This window comes from Oncorhynchus masou, chromosome 15, assembly GCF_036934945.1.
Source record: "Oncorhynchus masou masou isolate Uvic2021 chromosome 15, UVic_Omas_1.1, whole genome shotgun sequence".
Classification (NCBI taxonomy): Eukaryota; Metazoa; Chordata; class Actinopteri; order Salmoniformes; family Salmonidae; genus Oncorhynchus; species Oncorhynchus masou.
This window is the reverse complement of record NC_088226.1, coordinates 56736618-56751713: the sequence shown is the minus strand read 5'-3', so window position 1 is coordinate 56751713 and position 15096 is coordinate 56736618. Positions and strand designations below refer to the sequence as shown.

Sequence of the window (15096 nt, the reverse complement as noted above, 5' to 3'; positions counted from 1 at the left end):
TGTCAGTCTTCAGGCTGAGAATCCCCAGGATGGAGCTCCAGTTCACTCTGTCCTTCTGATCAGATGTGCAAACAGAGCAACGGGTTGACATTGGCACTGCTCACGTCAGACATGGATAACAGTCTGTCTGCCATGCTACCTGAGGAATATTGCACAATGCACTTACAAAGCACAATGCTCTAAAGGCTGTATATTATAATACCATTCTCCGAGTAGGACTTGACCTAGACAAAGAATGAATGAATCACTGGATGGTGAAAAAGGACATGGTGTTAAAACAAAACTTTTTATATGCCATATGTTAGGGGGTTCACTCACTGCTCTAGAATGTAAAGAAAAACAGCGCAATTCAAGAGGGTGCTAAGAAATGTCAAAACGTAGTTCTTTGCCAGAATTAATTAGATTGTTCTCTACAATATTGTAACCTTAATGTACTTTACAGTGTTGATTAAATAAGAGCGTTAATTTTCTGGTGACAGTTGCTTGTTTTGACCATGCTGCTCTTGGTTGCATCTCCTCCATATTTGGCGTTGGCAGGTGGTACCATTTGTAGGTGCTTCTGTGGGTTGGACCAATCAAAATGAACTTAATACGTTTTCATTTCCAGATCCTTGTCTTTAATTGGCTATATTGGCGATCAATCTACATTGAGAGGCCGTTTCTATGGCGATTTAAAGGGCAAGACTCAGAAATACACAATGTCCAAGGTCAGATATTGAAATTCAGTCTGTTAAATATACATTAAGTCCCCATTTAGTTTCATATTCAGCAGATTTCATTTAGATAAAGCCCATGTTTTCACTCACGAACCTTTAGCCACTAGTTTGAATGTCTGCTGACAACCAAAGCTATTGCCGTTCTGCCGCGAAACAATGCCACAGAGTTCTATTGAGCAGTGAACACTTTTTGATCATGCCCATGATGACATTCCATTCACTCTAAACATGCTAGATTCTCAGAGTAAATCTGTAACTTTTGAACCATATATGGCAAAGACATGGAGTTTGGATTATTTTTCTGAAGCAATTCTGCATTTGTTATAAACCTTGAATTAATAATTTTATGGGTGAACAACCTAAATGTGTTAACGACTTCCTCCTGGTCAATATAGGGCCAGAGGCATTACTTAACTATTTAATCTACAAAACCACAAAATATTTAAGTAGACATAGAACTCCCCAGACAGAGAAAAGGGGACCAGTCAGACCTTGGGAAATCACTTCACAGCTGTTTATCCTGGGCACAGATATCAAAACTGGAGCACAAGGCATTGCTTGTCATCTTAACTTCCCTCCCTTCTTTGCGGTTTATGGGCTTTTTCAAGATGGCTCTTATTGTGTTTTTGTCTCAGTGGCCAGTCGACGACAGGGCTGCGGCTGAGGGACAACACCCCCTAAATGATGCAAGAATGACCTCTCACCCCTCCCAGCTTCAGCTTCCAAACCACAGTGTTCCATAAGAGGGGGGGGAGGTCAAAAGGGAATCAATGGCTCCCTCTAACAGGAAAAGAAGATGTCTAGCAAGGCCAAACTGTGACTAAGGGTTTATTCTTAAACACCAATGAATATAGGACGAGGTATACAATGACACAGCTTAAGTACTTACTCAGGCATGTCTGTACAGGAGGACTTGCATATCAACTGTAAAAAGGCTTAAAGTGGGATACATTTCAACACCTCAATCAGCAGATACTCCAATATGAAAATATCATACTAAGTAGTGATTGGGGGAGGGGGTTGTTACTGATGTCAATCACAATACATGCAAAATTGTGAGAACCACAATACTTATGGGCACCTAAGTGTAGTATTAATATCCTATTGTGAGGTCCCTGGCAATTCCCAGCCCTAGTACTAAGTATCAAATGTTTGTTACATGTGTTGAACACAACTGGTGTAGGCTTTACCGTGAAATGCTTGCTTACGACACCTTCCCAACCATGCAGAGTTAAAAAATAATAAGAGGCTGCATCTTTAACTCAAGTGCAGTAAGCACAGACACAAAAAAAAAGCCAGATTCCCACAAATTGGCAACTAGACAACAGTACAGTGGACAATGGAGCCTGGGGATGAAAGGCATAAAAAAGTGCCTCTATTCATCAACTACAAAGCTGCGTAATGTCTGCATCCTCTGAAATCAGAGCCAAGCTGGGGTAGGGAAATAAAAGAGAAAAGCTACGGTACTATCCCTCCAGCTGAACGACTGCAGCTTTCATTCAACAGAATTGGCCAGTTCTCCAATGACTAGGCATCACAAAATACATTTCTCAAGCACAAATCCCATACACAGATTCCTGTAATTTCAAACCCTTGAATGTACAATATTTGTGTATCCAACATCAACTGTAACTAACAATGTAGTCTTTAAATCAATGTTTCTTTAGCGGGCAAAAATGGGCATGAACAGCATGATTACCACATAATTGGAGCAAGATTAGCACATGTTACAAATAAAATATTTTAATACTAATAGGCCATATTTTTCAAAGAAAAGCACAGCAGGATACCATCTATGCTCTTATTAGCTACATCAAGGACGCAGCATTGCTATCAAGCTAGGTACATAATGTTTTGTTTTCTTTCCAAACGGTTTCAAAGCACACTGGCTAAGTTGGTCACTTCCTCTTCCCCAACTTAATCAATTTAGAGACAAGAATCATAAAACTACTTGCCATACTACTGGGTGTTAGACTGTAGCTAGATGTGCATGAACACAAACCTTGTAGTTGGTTTCCTGGCCTGCCAGGCTTTCTCAGGCAAATGTATGTATGTTTAGTTTCTTCCATGTGTAACTCTCTGTTGTTGTATGTGTCGAATTGCTAAGCTTCATCTTGGCCAGGTCGCAGTTGCAAATGAGAATTTGTTCTCAACTAGCCTACCTGGTTAAATATTGGTGAAATAAAATAAATAAATAAATATATATATATAGAATAAAATATAGATGGCCAGGATCAATGTAGCCACCGGTTTGAACCATATATATCTCGCTAGCAATTCAAAACAACTCAAAGTCCATGACTGAATAACATCATCACAAGAACATTATTTACCAGCTGGCAAAATAAATAAATCAGTCAGGGAAATGCTGTACGTGGGAGGTTAAACTGACAAAAAATACAGCAAGCTCGAAATGGTAATTTGGGCTACTGGTGGCTAGCCTCCAAGATGTCTCACTTTTCACGACTGCCAGAAGTAATATAAGCAAAGCAACGTAACGCAAGGGTTTTATTGCACTTCACTTGTTGACTGCAATTCATACATGGCTAGATAACGTTGAACAAACGACATTGCTCGCCTGAGTTTAGCGTCAGCTCAGCAAACTTACCTAGCGTCACGTTTGCTACTAAACTTTGCCGAATGTCATCGATCGCTGTTCAACATCACTACATGGCTAATTATGTGTTTTAGCTAGTTGGTTGTGATACGCCCCTAGCTTCATTACTGACCCGAAATCAAAGGTTTAACATCAAAGAGAGCGAACTGAACTAATTGGCTGGTAAGCGAACGTTAGTTACAGTACCTTAGTTTGCAACGTTATGTAAATGTTTGCTAGTTGGCGAATCAAGTTGACCGTTTTGATCGTTCCAATTAATGGTGGTAATGGAAAAACTAGACACAGAACTAGCTAACAACCTGAATCCTTGCGGAATTCTTACTTTGCCTGCCAACATAGCTAGCGCACTTGTTACGTTAGCTAGCAAATCTTTAAAGGCTGATTGGCTTGAGTTTTATATTTAAAACACACACACTGGAAACTACCAGCCTCGTTTAACACTGGGTTCATTTAAAAAGGTAGCTGAACGGTAATCCTAAAATGACTCGTTTATGTGTAGTAATAAACATGCATCTAACTCGTGTAGCTAGCTAAATAAATAAGTAACGATGGCTATCGAGCTAATGAAGCTTGCTGGCATGGCAGCGAAGTAGCCAGTTGCTAACCAGCTAGCTATATCAGCCAACGAGCAAAATATACCTAATATGTAGTTACATTTACTTGAGTTGTTCAATTACCTTGCTACTCTGGTAACCTTCAAATGCCCTCAAGGCGCTGTCAGTGAGTTTTACGTGAAAGACGGAGACATTACTGCCATTGCTCACTCGTCCACAGGACAGTCCGTAGCACTGCTCCTCCTTCAACGCCGCCATCTTGCTACCATTGCCTCCACGCTCGCGCACGAGCAGCACTCTGTCGTAAACGCAGAAAAACTCCCACAGCTTTCTAATGAATATACATGTTACGTACACGGCGTGATGAAGTCATAAGTTAATAATACGTTGAAACATGCTACATAATATATATAAACATAACATTTATGCGCGACAAATAAGTTTAATTTTATCGGGAGGATTTATCATAAACTGTTTCTTTACTTCAATATAATGAACCACTGAGGAGAAAATATTAATCATTAAAACATGAGACATGTCTGACCACTGGTTACCAATGGAAAGCATATCAGAGATGTGCGTAGGAAGGAGGAAACATTAGGTCACTGGACTACGTCAACGTCTCACTGAATCCATGAGTTGGGAATGTCCAGTCTAACACATTGGTACCAAAGAAATGGAACATGAGGAAACACGAAGTAAATGACTATCGGTCTTCAGACAGATACAGTTAGTTGAAAGGAGAGGAGTGTCAAACAATAAACAAAATCAAGGACACAAAAAAAAACATCACAGTAGTGGTCTCTACATTCTATAGTGCTGTCAATCCATTTACTAGGAGAGTAACAGTGGCGAGCTTTCAAATTGACCCAATTGTGTAGGCATGGAGTCTATGCACTGTAATAACAGAGGTGAAGAAGTACTCCCACCCTGTCAAAGATAGCTTGACAGATGTATGGATGACAAGACAACTTCAAGATTAGATTCCAGAAGGTTGATAATACTGTAATGAAACAGCATCGATATCCATGCTTATAAACCTAGGGTTGCTGCAATTCTAAAGGTTATTTGGCTCATTGTCAACTCTTTTACTAACTTTTATTGAAATACATACAAAAGCAACAAGTGCGAGAATGTGAGAAACTCAAAAGCAACAAATACCTGCAACATTTAACTGTCTTTTTACATACGGTTTATTGTAGAAAAACAAATTCTCATGTGACAACAAAATGATAGAAAAAAATACACCTCAAACACCTCTAAGTTGTCAAACTACAAAACAAGCAAAGTGACCAAACCTAAAATTGGTATTAGAATGTACACCCTTCAAAGTTTGGTCTCAGAATCATCAAAAGTGAGGTACACTCCATTTACTTTATAAATAACTAATTATATATTAAAGCATGGGTTTTAAAGGAATGTGACAGTTTTCATTGACCAAGACTGTCTGAGTGTGGATCACAGGGCCAGATAATACACCCCCCCCCCCCCCAACATTGGCACCATCCCAATAAACAAACAAGAGCAGAATACCTTTAACAATTTTTTTTTTTTACAGAATTGTACACTTAAAAAAATAAATTAAAAACACACATGACCACATCAGCTAATTTTAGATAATTGACAGATCATTCCTAAAATTATAATTTGAGTGCTCAATCAATTAATATTTAGAATCACTACCAGAGGAGCTCAAGACATTGGCAGCAATTAACAATTAGTGTCTGTCAAATGGACATACATTTGAAGATTATTTAGAACATTTCATATACAAATATTGATTGTATGGTATTTGTCACAATTATCCTTCTCCCAAGGAGTAACAGAATAGTGTGACAAACCTATGGACAGCCACACTAAAGAGGTGACATACGACCCATTTATCCCCTTTTTTTGTTTAGTTCCAAAAGGCACTGCCAGATATCCAGTTGCTTTATGTGGGTCCCACTTTGCATGGAGCAGGCAATCACCAGAAAAGTATTTCTCTCATCTAATTTCTGGCAGCTATGACAACTGACAAGGCGACACCTCCAATGGCTACTGCAGTGGCACCGAAGAGCCATTTCCAGCTGACAACCTGTGGACAATATACAATAAATGTAAGGCTTTTTGTTGACACCTGGAATAAATCAATTTCAGATCCCCAGCTGATTTTACATCAAATAGTGTTAATGCCAGCATCAGTTTGTCGACATGAGCAGGTGAAGCATCTTGAGAGGATGGTCTCACCCATGACGACCTGGCCTGGTGTTTCTGCATGCCGCTGCTGCCGCTGGCTGGGTTGCCTAGCATCTTCTTGTACATGGCCTGCTCTGCGCCTTTTTGCTCCGAGTGCTTCTTCACCAGCTTGGAGAGTTCTGCATGGATGGTCTACCCCAGGAGACAGAAAGTGTGAGAATAATCTGCAGGCGTACCACTCCCCACGTGTATATCATACACATTCACTCATAACACTTCCCCAATGGCTTGTGCACCATAATCGTCAGGTGTTCTGGTAACTGCAGATGGCTTGATTATTGGCTCTTGATGCTACTGTGAATTTAATTTGCTTGCTAATAAAAAAAAAAACATGACTTTATATCAAGTCTCTGACTCATTCCTCTGAAGGGTTGGTAAATTGGCAATTTAGGACATTTTCACAGCATTGGTCAAAATGTCTTATACAGCCTCTGAGGAGCCACTTACTGGCACTGTTGTGGACAGAGGACGGTAGAGACTTTGGGTAAGTGGCTGCTCTTAGTCTCCTCTCCCACTGCTGCTAAGACTAAATGGGTGCTTGACAGTATTGCATTTCTACAGGACACCATTGGCTTCTCCATGTTGCAATACTTCTGATCATGTACAGTTGTAGCCAAATGTTTTGAGAATGACACAAATATTAATTTTCACAAAGTCTGCTGCCTCAGGGCCTTTAGATATTTGTCAGATATTACTATAGAATACTGAAGTATAAATACAAGCATTTCACAAGTGTCAAAGACTCTTATTGACAATTACATGAAGTTGATGCAAAGAGTCAATATTTGCAGTGTTGACCCTTCTTTTTCAAGACCTCTGGAATCCACCCTGGCATGCTGTCAATTAACTTCCGGGCCACATTCCTGACTGATGGCAGCCCATTCTTGCATAATCAATGCTTGGATTTTGTCAGAATGTTTTTTGTGTGTGTCCACCCACCTCTTGAGGATTGACCACAAGTTATCAATGGGATTAAGGTCTGGGGAGTTTCCTGGCCATGGATCCAAAATATTGATGTTTTGTTCCCCGAGCCAATCCTGACAAATTTATGGCAAGGTGCTCCATCATGCTGGAAAAGGCATTGTTCGTCACCAAACTGTTCCTGGATGGTTGGGAGAAGTTGCTCACGGAGGATGTGTTGGTACCATTCTTTATTCATGGCTGTGTTCAAAGGCAAAATTGTGAGTGAGCCCACTCCCTTGGCTGAGAAGCAACCCCACACATGAATGGTCTCAGGATGCTTTTCTGTTGGCATGACACATGACTGATGGTAGAGCTCACCTTGTCTTCTCCAGACAAGCTTTTATCCAGATGCCCCAAACAATCAGAAAGGGGATTCAGAGAAAATGACTTTACCTTTATCCTCAGCAGTCCAATCCCCGTACCTTTTGCAGAATATCAGTCTGTCCCTGATGTTTTTCCTGGAGAGAAGTGGCTTTTTTGCTGCTCTTCTTGACACCAGGCCATTCTCCAAAAGTCTTCACCTCACTGTGCATGCAGATGCACTCACACCTGCCTGCTGCCATTCCTGAGCAAGCTCTATACTGGTGGTGCCCCGATCCTGCAGCTGAATCAACTTTAGGAGATGGTCCTGGCGTTTGCTGGACTTTCTTGGGCACCCTGAAGCCTTCTTCACAACAATTGAACCGCTCTCCTTGAAGTTCTTGATGATCCAATAAATGGTTGATTTAGGTACAACCTTACTGGCAGCAATATCCTTGCATGTGAAGCCCTTTTTATGCAAAGCAATGATGACGGCACGTTTCCTTGCATGAAACCGTCGTTGACAGAGGAAGAACAATGATTCCAAGCACCACCCTCCTTTTGAAGCTTCCAGTCTGTTATTTGAACTCAAACAGCATGACAGTGATCTCCAGCCTTGTCCTCATCAACACTCACACCTGTGTTAGAGTTACTGACATGATGTCAGCTGGTCTTTTTGAGGCAGGGCTGAAATGCAGTGGAAATATTTTTTGGGATTCAGTTAATTTGCAAGGCAAAGAGGGACTTTGCAATTAATTGCAATTCATCTGATCACTCTTCATAAAATTCTGGAGTATACGCAAATTGCCATCATACAAACTGAGTCAGACTTTGGTGAAAATGTAGATTTGTGTCATTCTCAAATTTGGCCACGACTGTACACACCAGTAATGTTTGAAGACAGAAATGACATAACTGCTGCCGTTCTTGTCATCTTTCCCCATTTCACAAAAAAAGGTATTTGAGAAGATAAAAGCTAATTGCGTTTACTTTAATGTATGTATTTGGACAAGAAAACAATAACATCCATAAAAAAATAAGTAGGGAGTGGACCAACATTTTTTTTTATCTAAATCTGCAAGCTTTTAATCTAGACCCTTGAAATTATATCTGTAATGGTTTATTGCTCCTAATTTTAAAACACTTCAGTGAAAACATCAGCACAACATGCCCGGGTAGCTACACGTTAGAGAGTATACAACCAACTCGTCAGTGGTGCACTCTGCATCCCAGTTCAGATGGCAAGAGCATGCCTAGTGCAAATGGAAGATTTAAAAATAATAATAAGTGTTTAACTAGGCAAGCCAGTTAAGAACAAATTCTTATTTACAATGATGGCCTACGTCAGCCAAACCCGAACAACACTGGGCCAATTGAGCGCCGCCCTATGGCACTCCCAATCACAGCTGGTTGTGATACAGCCTGGATTTGAACCAGGGTGTCTGTAGTGATGCCTCAAGCGCTGAGATGCAGTGCTTTAGACCACTGTGCCACTCGGGAGCCCCATGAACCACTGAAAATCCTTAACCACCCACAAAACACACTTGTGCACTACATTAGAGCCCGAGAAACAAAAACACACTATGGGACATTTATAAAAGACATACAGCGAAAACACGATTTCACAGGTTGGTGTGCAGGACTGAAAAGAAAATGACAGTCGGCAGGAGTGGGGAGGGTTGGACATGAGTGGTAAGTATTAACATGCAGCTGGTCCAAGAAGACCACGCTCTGTAGTGCGCCCTGTCAGATTGCCCCGTTCACTGAGCCTCATGTCTAAGCAATGCCTTAGATATCACCTGGGAACAGAGGAACCAACCTATTTACAGAGACAACAACAAACTCAGATCCACCAAAATGAGTATGCAGTCCACCTGGTTTCCCTTGTCATCAATATTAGAGAATGTGGTACCACCTGGTGGATGTAAGTGAAAACTGCAACAAATTGTGGTCCTGAGAATTTGTTTACGTTATCCATCTTTCTAAATAATGTTTTTGTGAAGGTGGAGTGCAATACCTTGTTACTTGGTTCCAACTTCAGGGCCTTCTTCAAAATCTTTATAGCTTCAGCATATTCCCCTTGCAAGGCCAATACCTAGAGACACAGATTTAGTCCATGGTGATACTTTCAGAGACGGACAGTCATATTCACAATTACACAACTGGTCAGGTGTGGGAGACCTACCTTGCCTTTGCGGAATAGGGCTTTTATGTTGTCTGGCTGGTGGGCCAGTACTGAAACGCAGGACCGTAGTGCTGCTTCATAGTGATCCAACTTGAGCTGGGCAGCTGCCATGTTGTTTAGACACTTCACCTTCACGTCCATCAGCTCCTCCTCTTCCTCCGGGCTAATGTCCACTGAAACAGACACACACAGCAACAGTAAGCTACAGGGAGCCCAGCCCCATCCAAAAACAGTTATTTTGCAAAAAACACATATCGCTGTCACCTTTAGAGCTGGACTCCGTGACCTGCAGGGCGATGCCATAAGAGTTAACAGCGAAGGCATAGTCCGCTCTCTGGTAGTAGACATTTCCCCTCTCCCTCTTCTGCCCAGCCAGGGCGATCCTCTCTTGGGGGGACAGGAGCTCAAGGTCGGGGGCCTCAGTGGCATCAACCAGCTGGACCTCCAGGGCCAATTCTGCATTGGGCGGCACATCAGGGGCAAGACTGCCAGCGGTGAAGGCCAGGGCACGGAGCACAGAAGAGCGCAAAGTCAGGACGTGTACTATAAGCACTGAGCTCTAGATATTTTTACATTTATTTTACCAGGTAAGTTGACTGAGAACGCATTATCATTTACAGCAACGACCTGGGGAATATTTACAGGGGCGAGGAGGGGGGGGATGAATGAGCCAATTGGAAGCTGCGGATGATTATGGGAACAGTGATGGTATGAGAACCAGATTGGGAATTTAGCCAGGACACCAGGGTTAACACCCCTATTCTTACGATAAGTGCCATGGGATCTTTAGTGACCACAGAGATTCAGGACACCCGGTTAACATCCCACCCGAAAGACGGCACCCTACACAGGGCAATTTCCCCAATCATTGTCCTGGGGCATTGGGATATTTTTTAGACTGGCCCTCCAACACCACTTCCAGCAGCATCTGGTCTCCCATCCAAGACCAACCCGCTGAGCTTCAGAAGCAAGCCAGCAGTGGGATGCACCATTTCACTCACTGCTCTTTCTGAGAATGGAAGAGGGCTGAGGTGTTTAGCTTTGCTCCCATTAAAAGGTGCAGCTACAAAGAACCATGTCAGGCACAAGTTCATGATATCTACTACGACTTCATGAAGAAGCATAGTGAGAATTTCAGAGTTATCTTTATAGGAAATTACAATCTCAGAATAGATGGCTTGTTTGTGTAACAAGACATGCCAGTGAAACTACAAAGAACCAGCAAGATTAGGAAATCCTTCATACCTCCCCAAGGCACCATATGCATATTTAGCATTGGCTTGGACAAGGGCCTTCTCCCTCATTTCCATGAGCTGCACTGTGAGATCCAGAGCCTGCAAGAGCACAGACTTAAAGCACTTCTCACCATCTTGGTTTGGATGCATTGCTAGTGAATATAAATGTGACACTGAACTTGAAATACACATTCCATCCATTTACACTTCTGAGATCGACTAACATCATCACTACCTTGTATGCAATCAGATCGGATTTGCCTCCACATAAAATACTGAGTATTTTAAGTGAATACTGAATGTACCTGGATGACATCACCATCTCCCAGAGTGAAAGAGAGCTCAGGTTGCTCTTCTATAAGAGTCCCATCAGCCAGTGAAGTCTTCAGGTGAATCATGACATTCTGGCCTTTTGTGGGCCTGCTGTCTGGCCCATTCCCTGCCTGTAGGACTTTCTTCTTTAGCTGGCCATTACCTGCAAATAGATACGTGAGAATATGACGGTCACCCAGTGATGTTCCTTTCTCTTTGACCTAAAAATAGAAAAGGTCATTTTGTTACCTAGCATATCCATCCATTCATCTAGTGGAGCTGAAGTGCCAGTGTTTTGATCCTCTGCAGGCTCCTCTGTTTTAGTCCCACCCCCAGCATCTTCCAAAGGAGGAGGGTTGTCATCAATGTCATCATCCAGCATCTCAAAGTCTTCCCCACTGTCCAGCAGCGAGGCTTTCCCTGACTTCTTCCCTGAGAGAACCATCTCCGGGTTATCCCCTGCACCCTTCACCTCCTCGTTGTCAGTCATCTGTTGAAATGCCTTCAATGCGATTTAGAAATACAGATGAGAATAAACAGGGGTAATTTGGTGAGTAGCATAAATTGTGCTGCTAATTAAGGGGTGTTATTGGCTATACACACTCTGGCATCATACCTTACAGCTTGTTTGGAAAGAATGGGTTGCTGTGGTTTGGCCAGATTCAGCCATGATTCTGGGTCTGGTAACGTTAGCTAGATACCACGACAGTGAAGACACATGGCGTATTGACGTTCACTCCCACTGCACTAAAAACTGCTATGGCAAAACGCCTGTTGAAGAAAAGTAATCTAGATTCTTCAGCCAATCGCCAACCTTCTATTCTTAAGCAAAAGTCTGGAGAAATTGGTGTTTAAACAGCTAAACGAATTAACTGCCAACTGTATTTTTGAAAAATTCAAATCTGTTTTTTGTGCCCAACCAAAGCACAGAGACACCCTTGGTTAAAGTGGCAAATGATCTTAGAGCCAACATAGACGCCAAACAGCGTTTTTTTTATTTCTGCGTCACCAGAGGATTTTAGCTCAACGGATAAATTATTTGTGATTTAAATAATTGGCTGGCTCACTTCCTCCAGCTAAATCAAGACAAACCCGAGGCACTTATTGTTGGAGCCAAAGCAGAGAGAGAGAATCTAGCCACACATTTTAATTCATGGGCAATAAAGATTAAACACCAGGTAAAAAATACCTTGGTGTTATTTTAGATCCTGAACTAAATTTTGAATCACAGGTTAGGAATGTGAACAAAATAGCTTTTTACTACATGAGGTACATTGCCAAGATGCAGCAGTTTCTCTTTTAGGGTGTTACAGAGAGACTCATCCATGCTTTTATTACAAGCAGGCTTGACTACTGTAATGTTCTCTTCTGGTCTGCCCAAGAAAGCCATTGGTCAACTGCAAAACATACAGAATGCTGCAACTTGGGAACTGACCAAGACCAGATGGAGAGCACACATTACACCAGTTTTAAGGTCTCTGCACTGGCTGCCTGTGAGCTTTAGAAATACTTTAAAGATTATTCTATTGGTTTTAAATCAATCCACAACTGTGCACCCAAATACAAGTTAGACATGATTTTAAATTATGTACCCAGTAGGTCCCTCAGGTCCTCTGGCACTGGCCCTCTAATTATCACAAATCCTAGGACCAAGAGGCATGGAGAGGCTGCCTTTAGTTACCAAGCCCTCAGCCTCTGGAATAGCCTGCCATAGAACATGAGGGGGCCAAAACTGTGGACATATTTAAGTGATCTTAAAACATATTTTTAGCTTTGCTTTTCATAAGGGTGCTTTTTAATTGTTTTTTTTAAATAATCGTTTTCCTGTAAAGCACAATGCGTTGCAATCCATGTCTGAAATGCGATGTATAAATAAAGCATGATTTGATTTAGAGAAACGTCAGAAAACAGAGATATCGAGCTAGGTAATTAGTACGTTAGCTAGCAAGCAATGTAGCTAACTAGAACTGTGCATTAGCTATTGGTAACTACTACCGCTTGCTAGCCATATTACTTAGCTAACTGTTCACATTTTTTAAATAATTTTGGTGATAAGAATGTACAGGATTTCAGTGGATGTTTCGAGAACCTTGAGAAGTTTCTTGTTGAGAGACTACTTTAGCTACAGCATTTAGCTAGCCAGTTTCGTTATCTTATACAAATTGACTTAACTGTAGCTTCGTTCAAATGAACATGAAGAACAAAATGACAACAAGGAATCAATTAAATTACACGTTACCTTGAAATATTATACGCTTGGTAAATAGACTGAACGCTTGATTGAAGAAGAGTTTGTGATGATAGCTTCGCTTGATCCTTCAGTAAATTCAGCAGGCTCTTCCTGTTCACCTTGAGCCTGACATCTTTCCTGTATTTCTATTGGCTTATAATATTTAATCAATCACACGATTGGTAGATCCCAATGACAGTCAAACAAATGACCTGACTGTTCAAACCAATAATGTATACACACCCTGGATTGCAAAAAGATATGTATTGGCCCTTGAGAGTGTTTTGAAGCAGCCAGTATGCCATATTGGAACTCCCCAATTGGAATAGTCCTCCATAGGAATGAATGGAATTCTGCAGTATTTCAAGTAGATGTTTCAAGGACTAAAATACATGTATTTAAGCATTTTTGTTGTTATAGTGGGGACATTACATTAGTCATCTCAAACTCTGTGCCTCTTTGCTTGACATCATGGGAAAATCAAAAGAAATCAGCCAAGACCTCCACAAGTTTGGTTCATCCTTGGGAGCAATTTCCAAACACCTGAAGGTACCAAGTTCATCTGTCCGAACAATAGTACGCAAGTATAAACACCATGGGACCACGCAGCTGTCATAATGCTAAGGAAGGAGAAGTGTTCTGTCTCCAAGAGATGAACGGAGTTTGGTGCGAAAAGTGCAAATCAATTCCAGAACAACAGCAAAGAACCTTGTGAAGATGCTGGAGGAAACCGGTACAAAATGTTCTAGATCCACAGTAAAAAGAGTCCTATATCGACATAACCTGAAAGGCCGCTCAGCAAGAAAGAAGCCACTGCGCCAAAACCGCCATAAAAAAGCCAGACTGCGGTATGCAACTGCACATGGGGACAAAGATCGTACTTTTTGGAGAAATATCCTCTGGTCTGATGAAGTAAAAATAGAACTGTTTGGCCATAATGACCATCGTTATGTTTGGAGGAAAAAGGGGGAGGCTTGCAAGCCGAAGAACACCATCCCAACCGTGAAGCACGGGGGTGGCAGCATCATGTTGTGGGGGTGCTTTGCTGCAGGAGGAACTGGTGCACTTCACAAAATAGATGCCATCATGAGAAATAAATATTGTGGATATATTGAAGCAACATCTCAAGACATCAGTCAGGAAGTTAAAGCTTGGTCGCAAATGGGTCTTCCAAATGGACAATGACCACAAAGATACTTCCAAAGTTGTTACAAAACGGCTTAAGGACAACAAAGTCAAGGTATTGGAGTGGCCATCACAAAGCCTTGACCTCAATCCTATAGAACATTTGTGGGCAGAAAAAAAGTGTGTGAGCAAGGAGGCCTACACACCTGATTCAGTTACACCAGCTCTGTCAGGAGGAATGGGCCAAAATCAACCCAACTTATTGTGGGAAGCTCATGGAAGGCTACCCGAAATGTTTGACTCAAGTTAAACAATTTAAAGGCAATGCTACCAAATACCAATTGAGTGTATGTCAACTTCTGACCCACTGGGAATGTAATGAAATAAATCAAATTAATCTGACATGTCACATTCTTAAAATAAAGTGGTGATCGTAACTGACCTAAGACAGGGAATTTGTACTACGATTAAATGTCAGGGATTGTGAAAAACTGAGTTTAAATGTATTTGGCTAAGGTGCATTGTAAACTTCCGACTTAAAAAAAACAACTTATTTCACCTTTATTTAACCAGGGAAGGCTAGTTGAGAACAAGTTCTCATTTGCAACTGCGACCTGGCCA

The 15096-nt window shown here is 41.5% G+C and overlaps 2 protein-coding genes and 1 long non-coding RNA gene across 4 annotated transcripts in view; 1 reads left to right on the top strand and 2 right to left on the bottom strand.

Annotated features, from left to right (window-relative positions):
- Positions 1–4180, bottom strand: part of LOC135556515 (RNA polymerase II elongation factor ELL-like) — a 43188-nt gene extending 39008 nt beyond the window's left edge. Inside the window, exon 1 of one of the 2 annotated variants that reach the window (XM_064989789.1) lies at positions 4011–4180. In XM_064989789.1, coding sequence (XP_064845861.1) covers positions 4011–4145 — 135 coding nt within the window. In that variant the 5' untranslated portion in view covers positions 4146–4180. The remainder of the gene's footprint in view (positions 1–4010) is intronic. The other variant, XM_064989788.1, reaches the window with a different exon arrangement.
- LOC135556517 (uncharacterized) lies at positions 3334–6158 on the top strand. Its single transcript, XR_010457999.1, has 3 exons — positions 3334–3495; positions 5892–5986; positions 6072–6158. It is a non-coding gene; the product is annotated as an uncharacterized LOC135556517 (long non-coding RNA).
- LOC135556516 (peptidyl-prolyl cis-trans isomerase FKBP8-like) lies at positions 5063–13475 on the bottom strand. Its single transcript, XM_064989790.1, has 9 exons — positions 13360–13475; positions 11370–11622; positions 11114–11283; positions 10819–10907; positions 9838–10058; positions 9574–9746; positions 9406–9483; positions 6117–6257; positions 5063–5964 (listed from the first exon to the last, which is right to left on the bottom strand). The coding sequence occupies exons 2-9, from the start codon at positions 11608–11610 to the stop codon at positions 5878–5880; spliced, it is 1200 nt and encodes a 399-aa protein (XP_064845862.1). The 5' UTR covers positions 11611–11622; positions 13360–13475; the 3' UTR covers positions 5063–5877.
- Positions 13476–15096: the final 1621 nt, after the last annotated feature.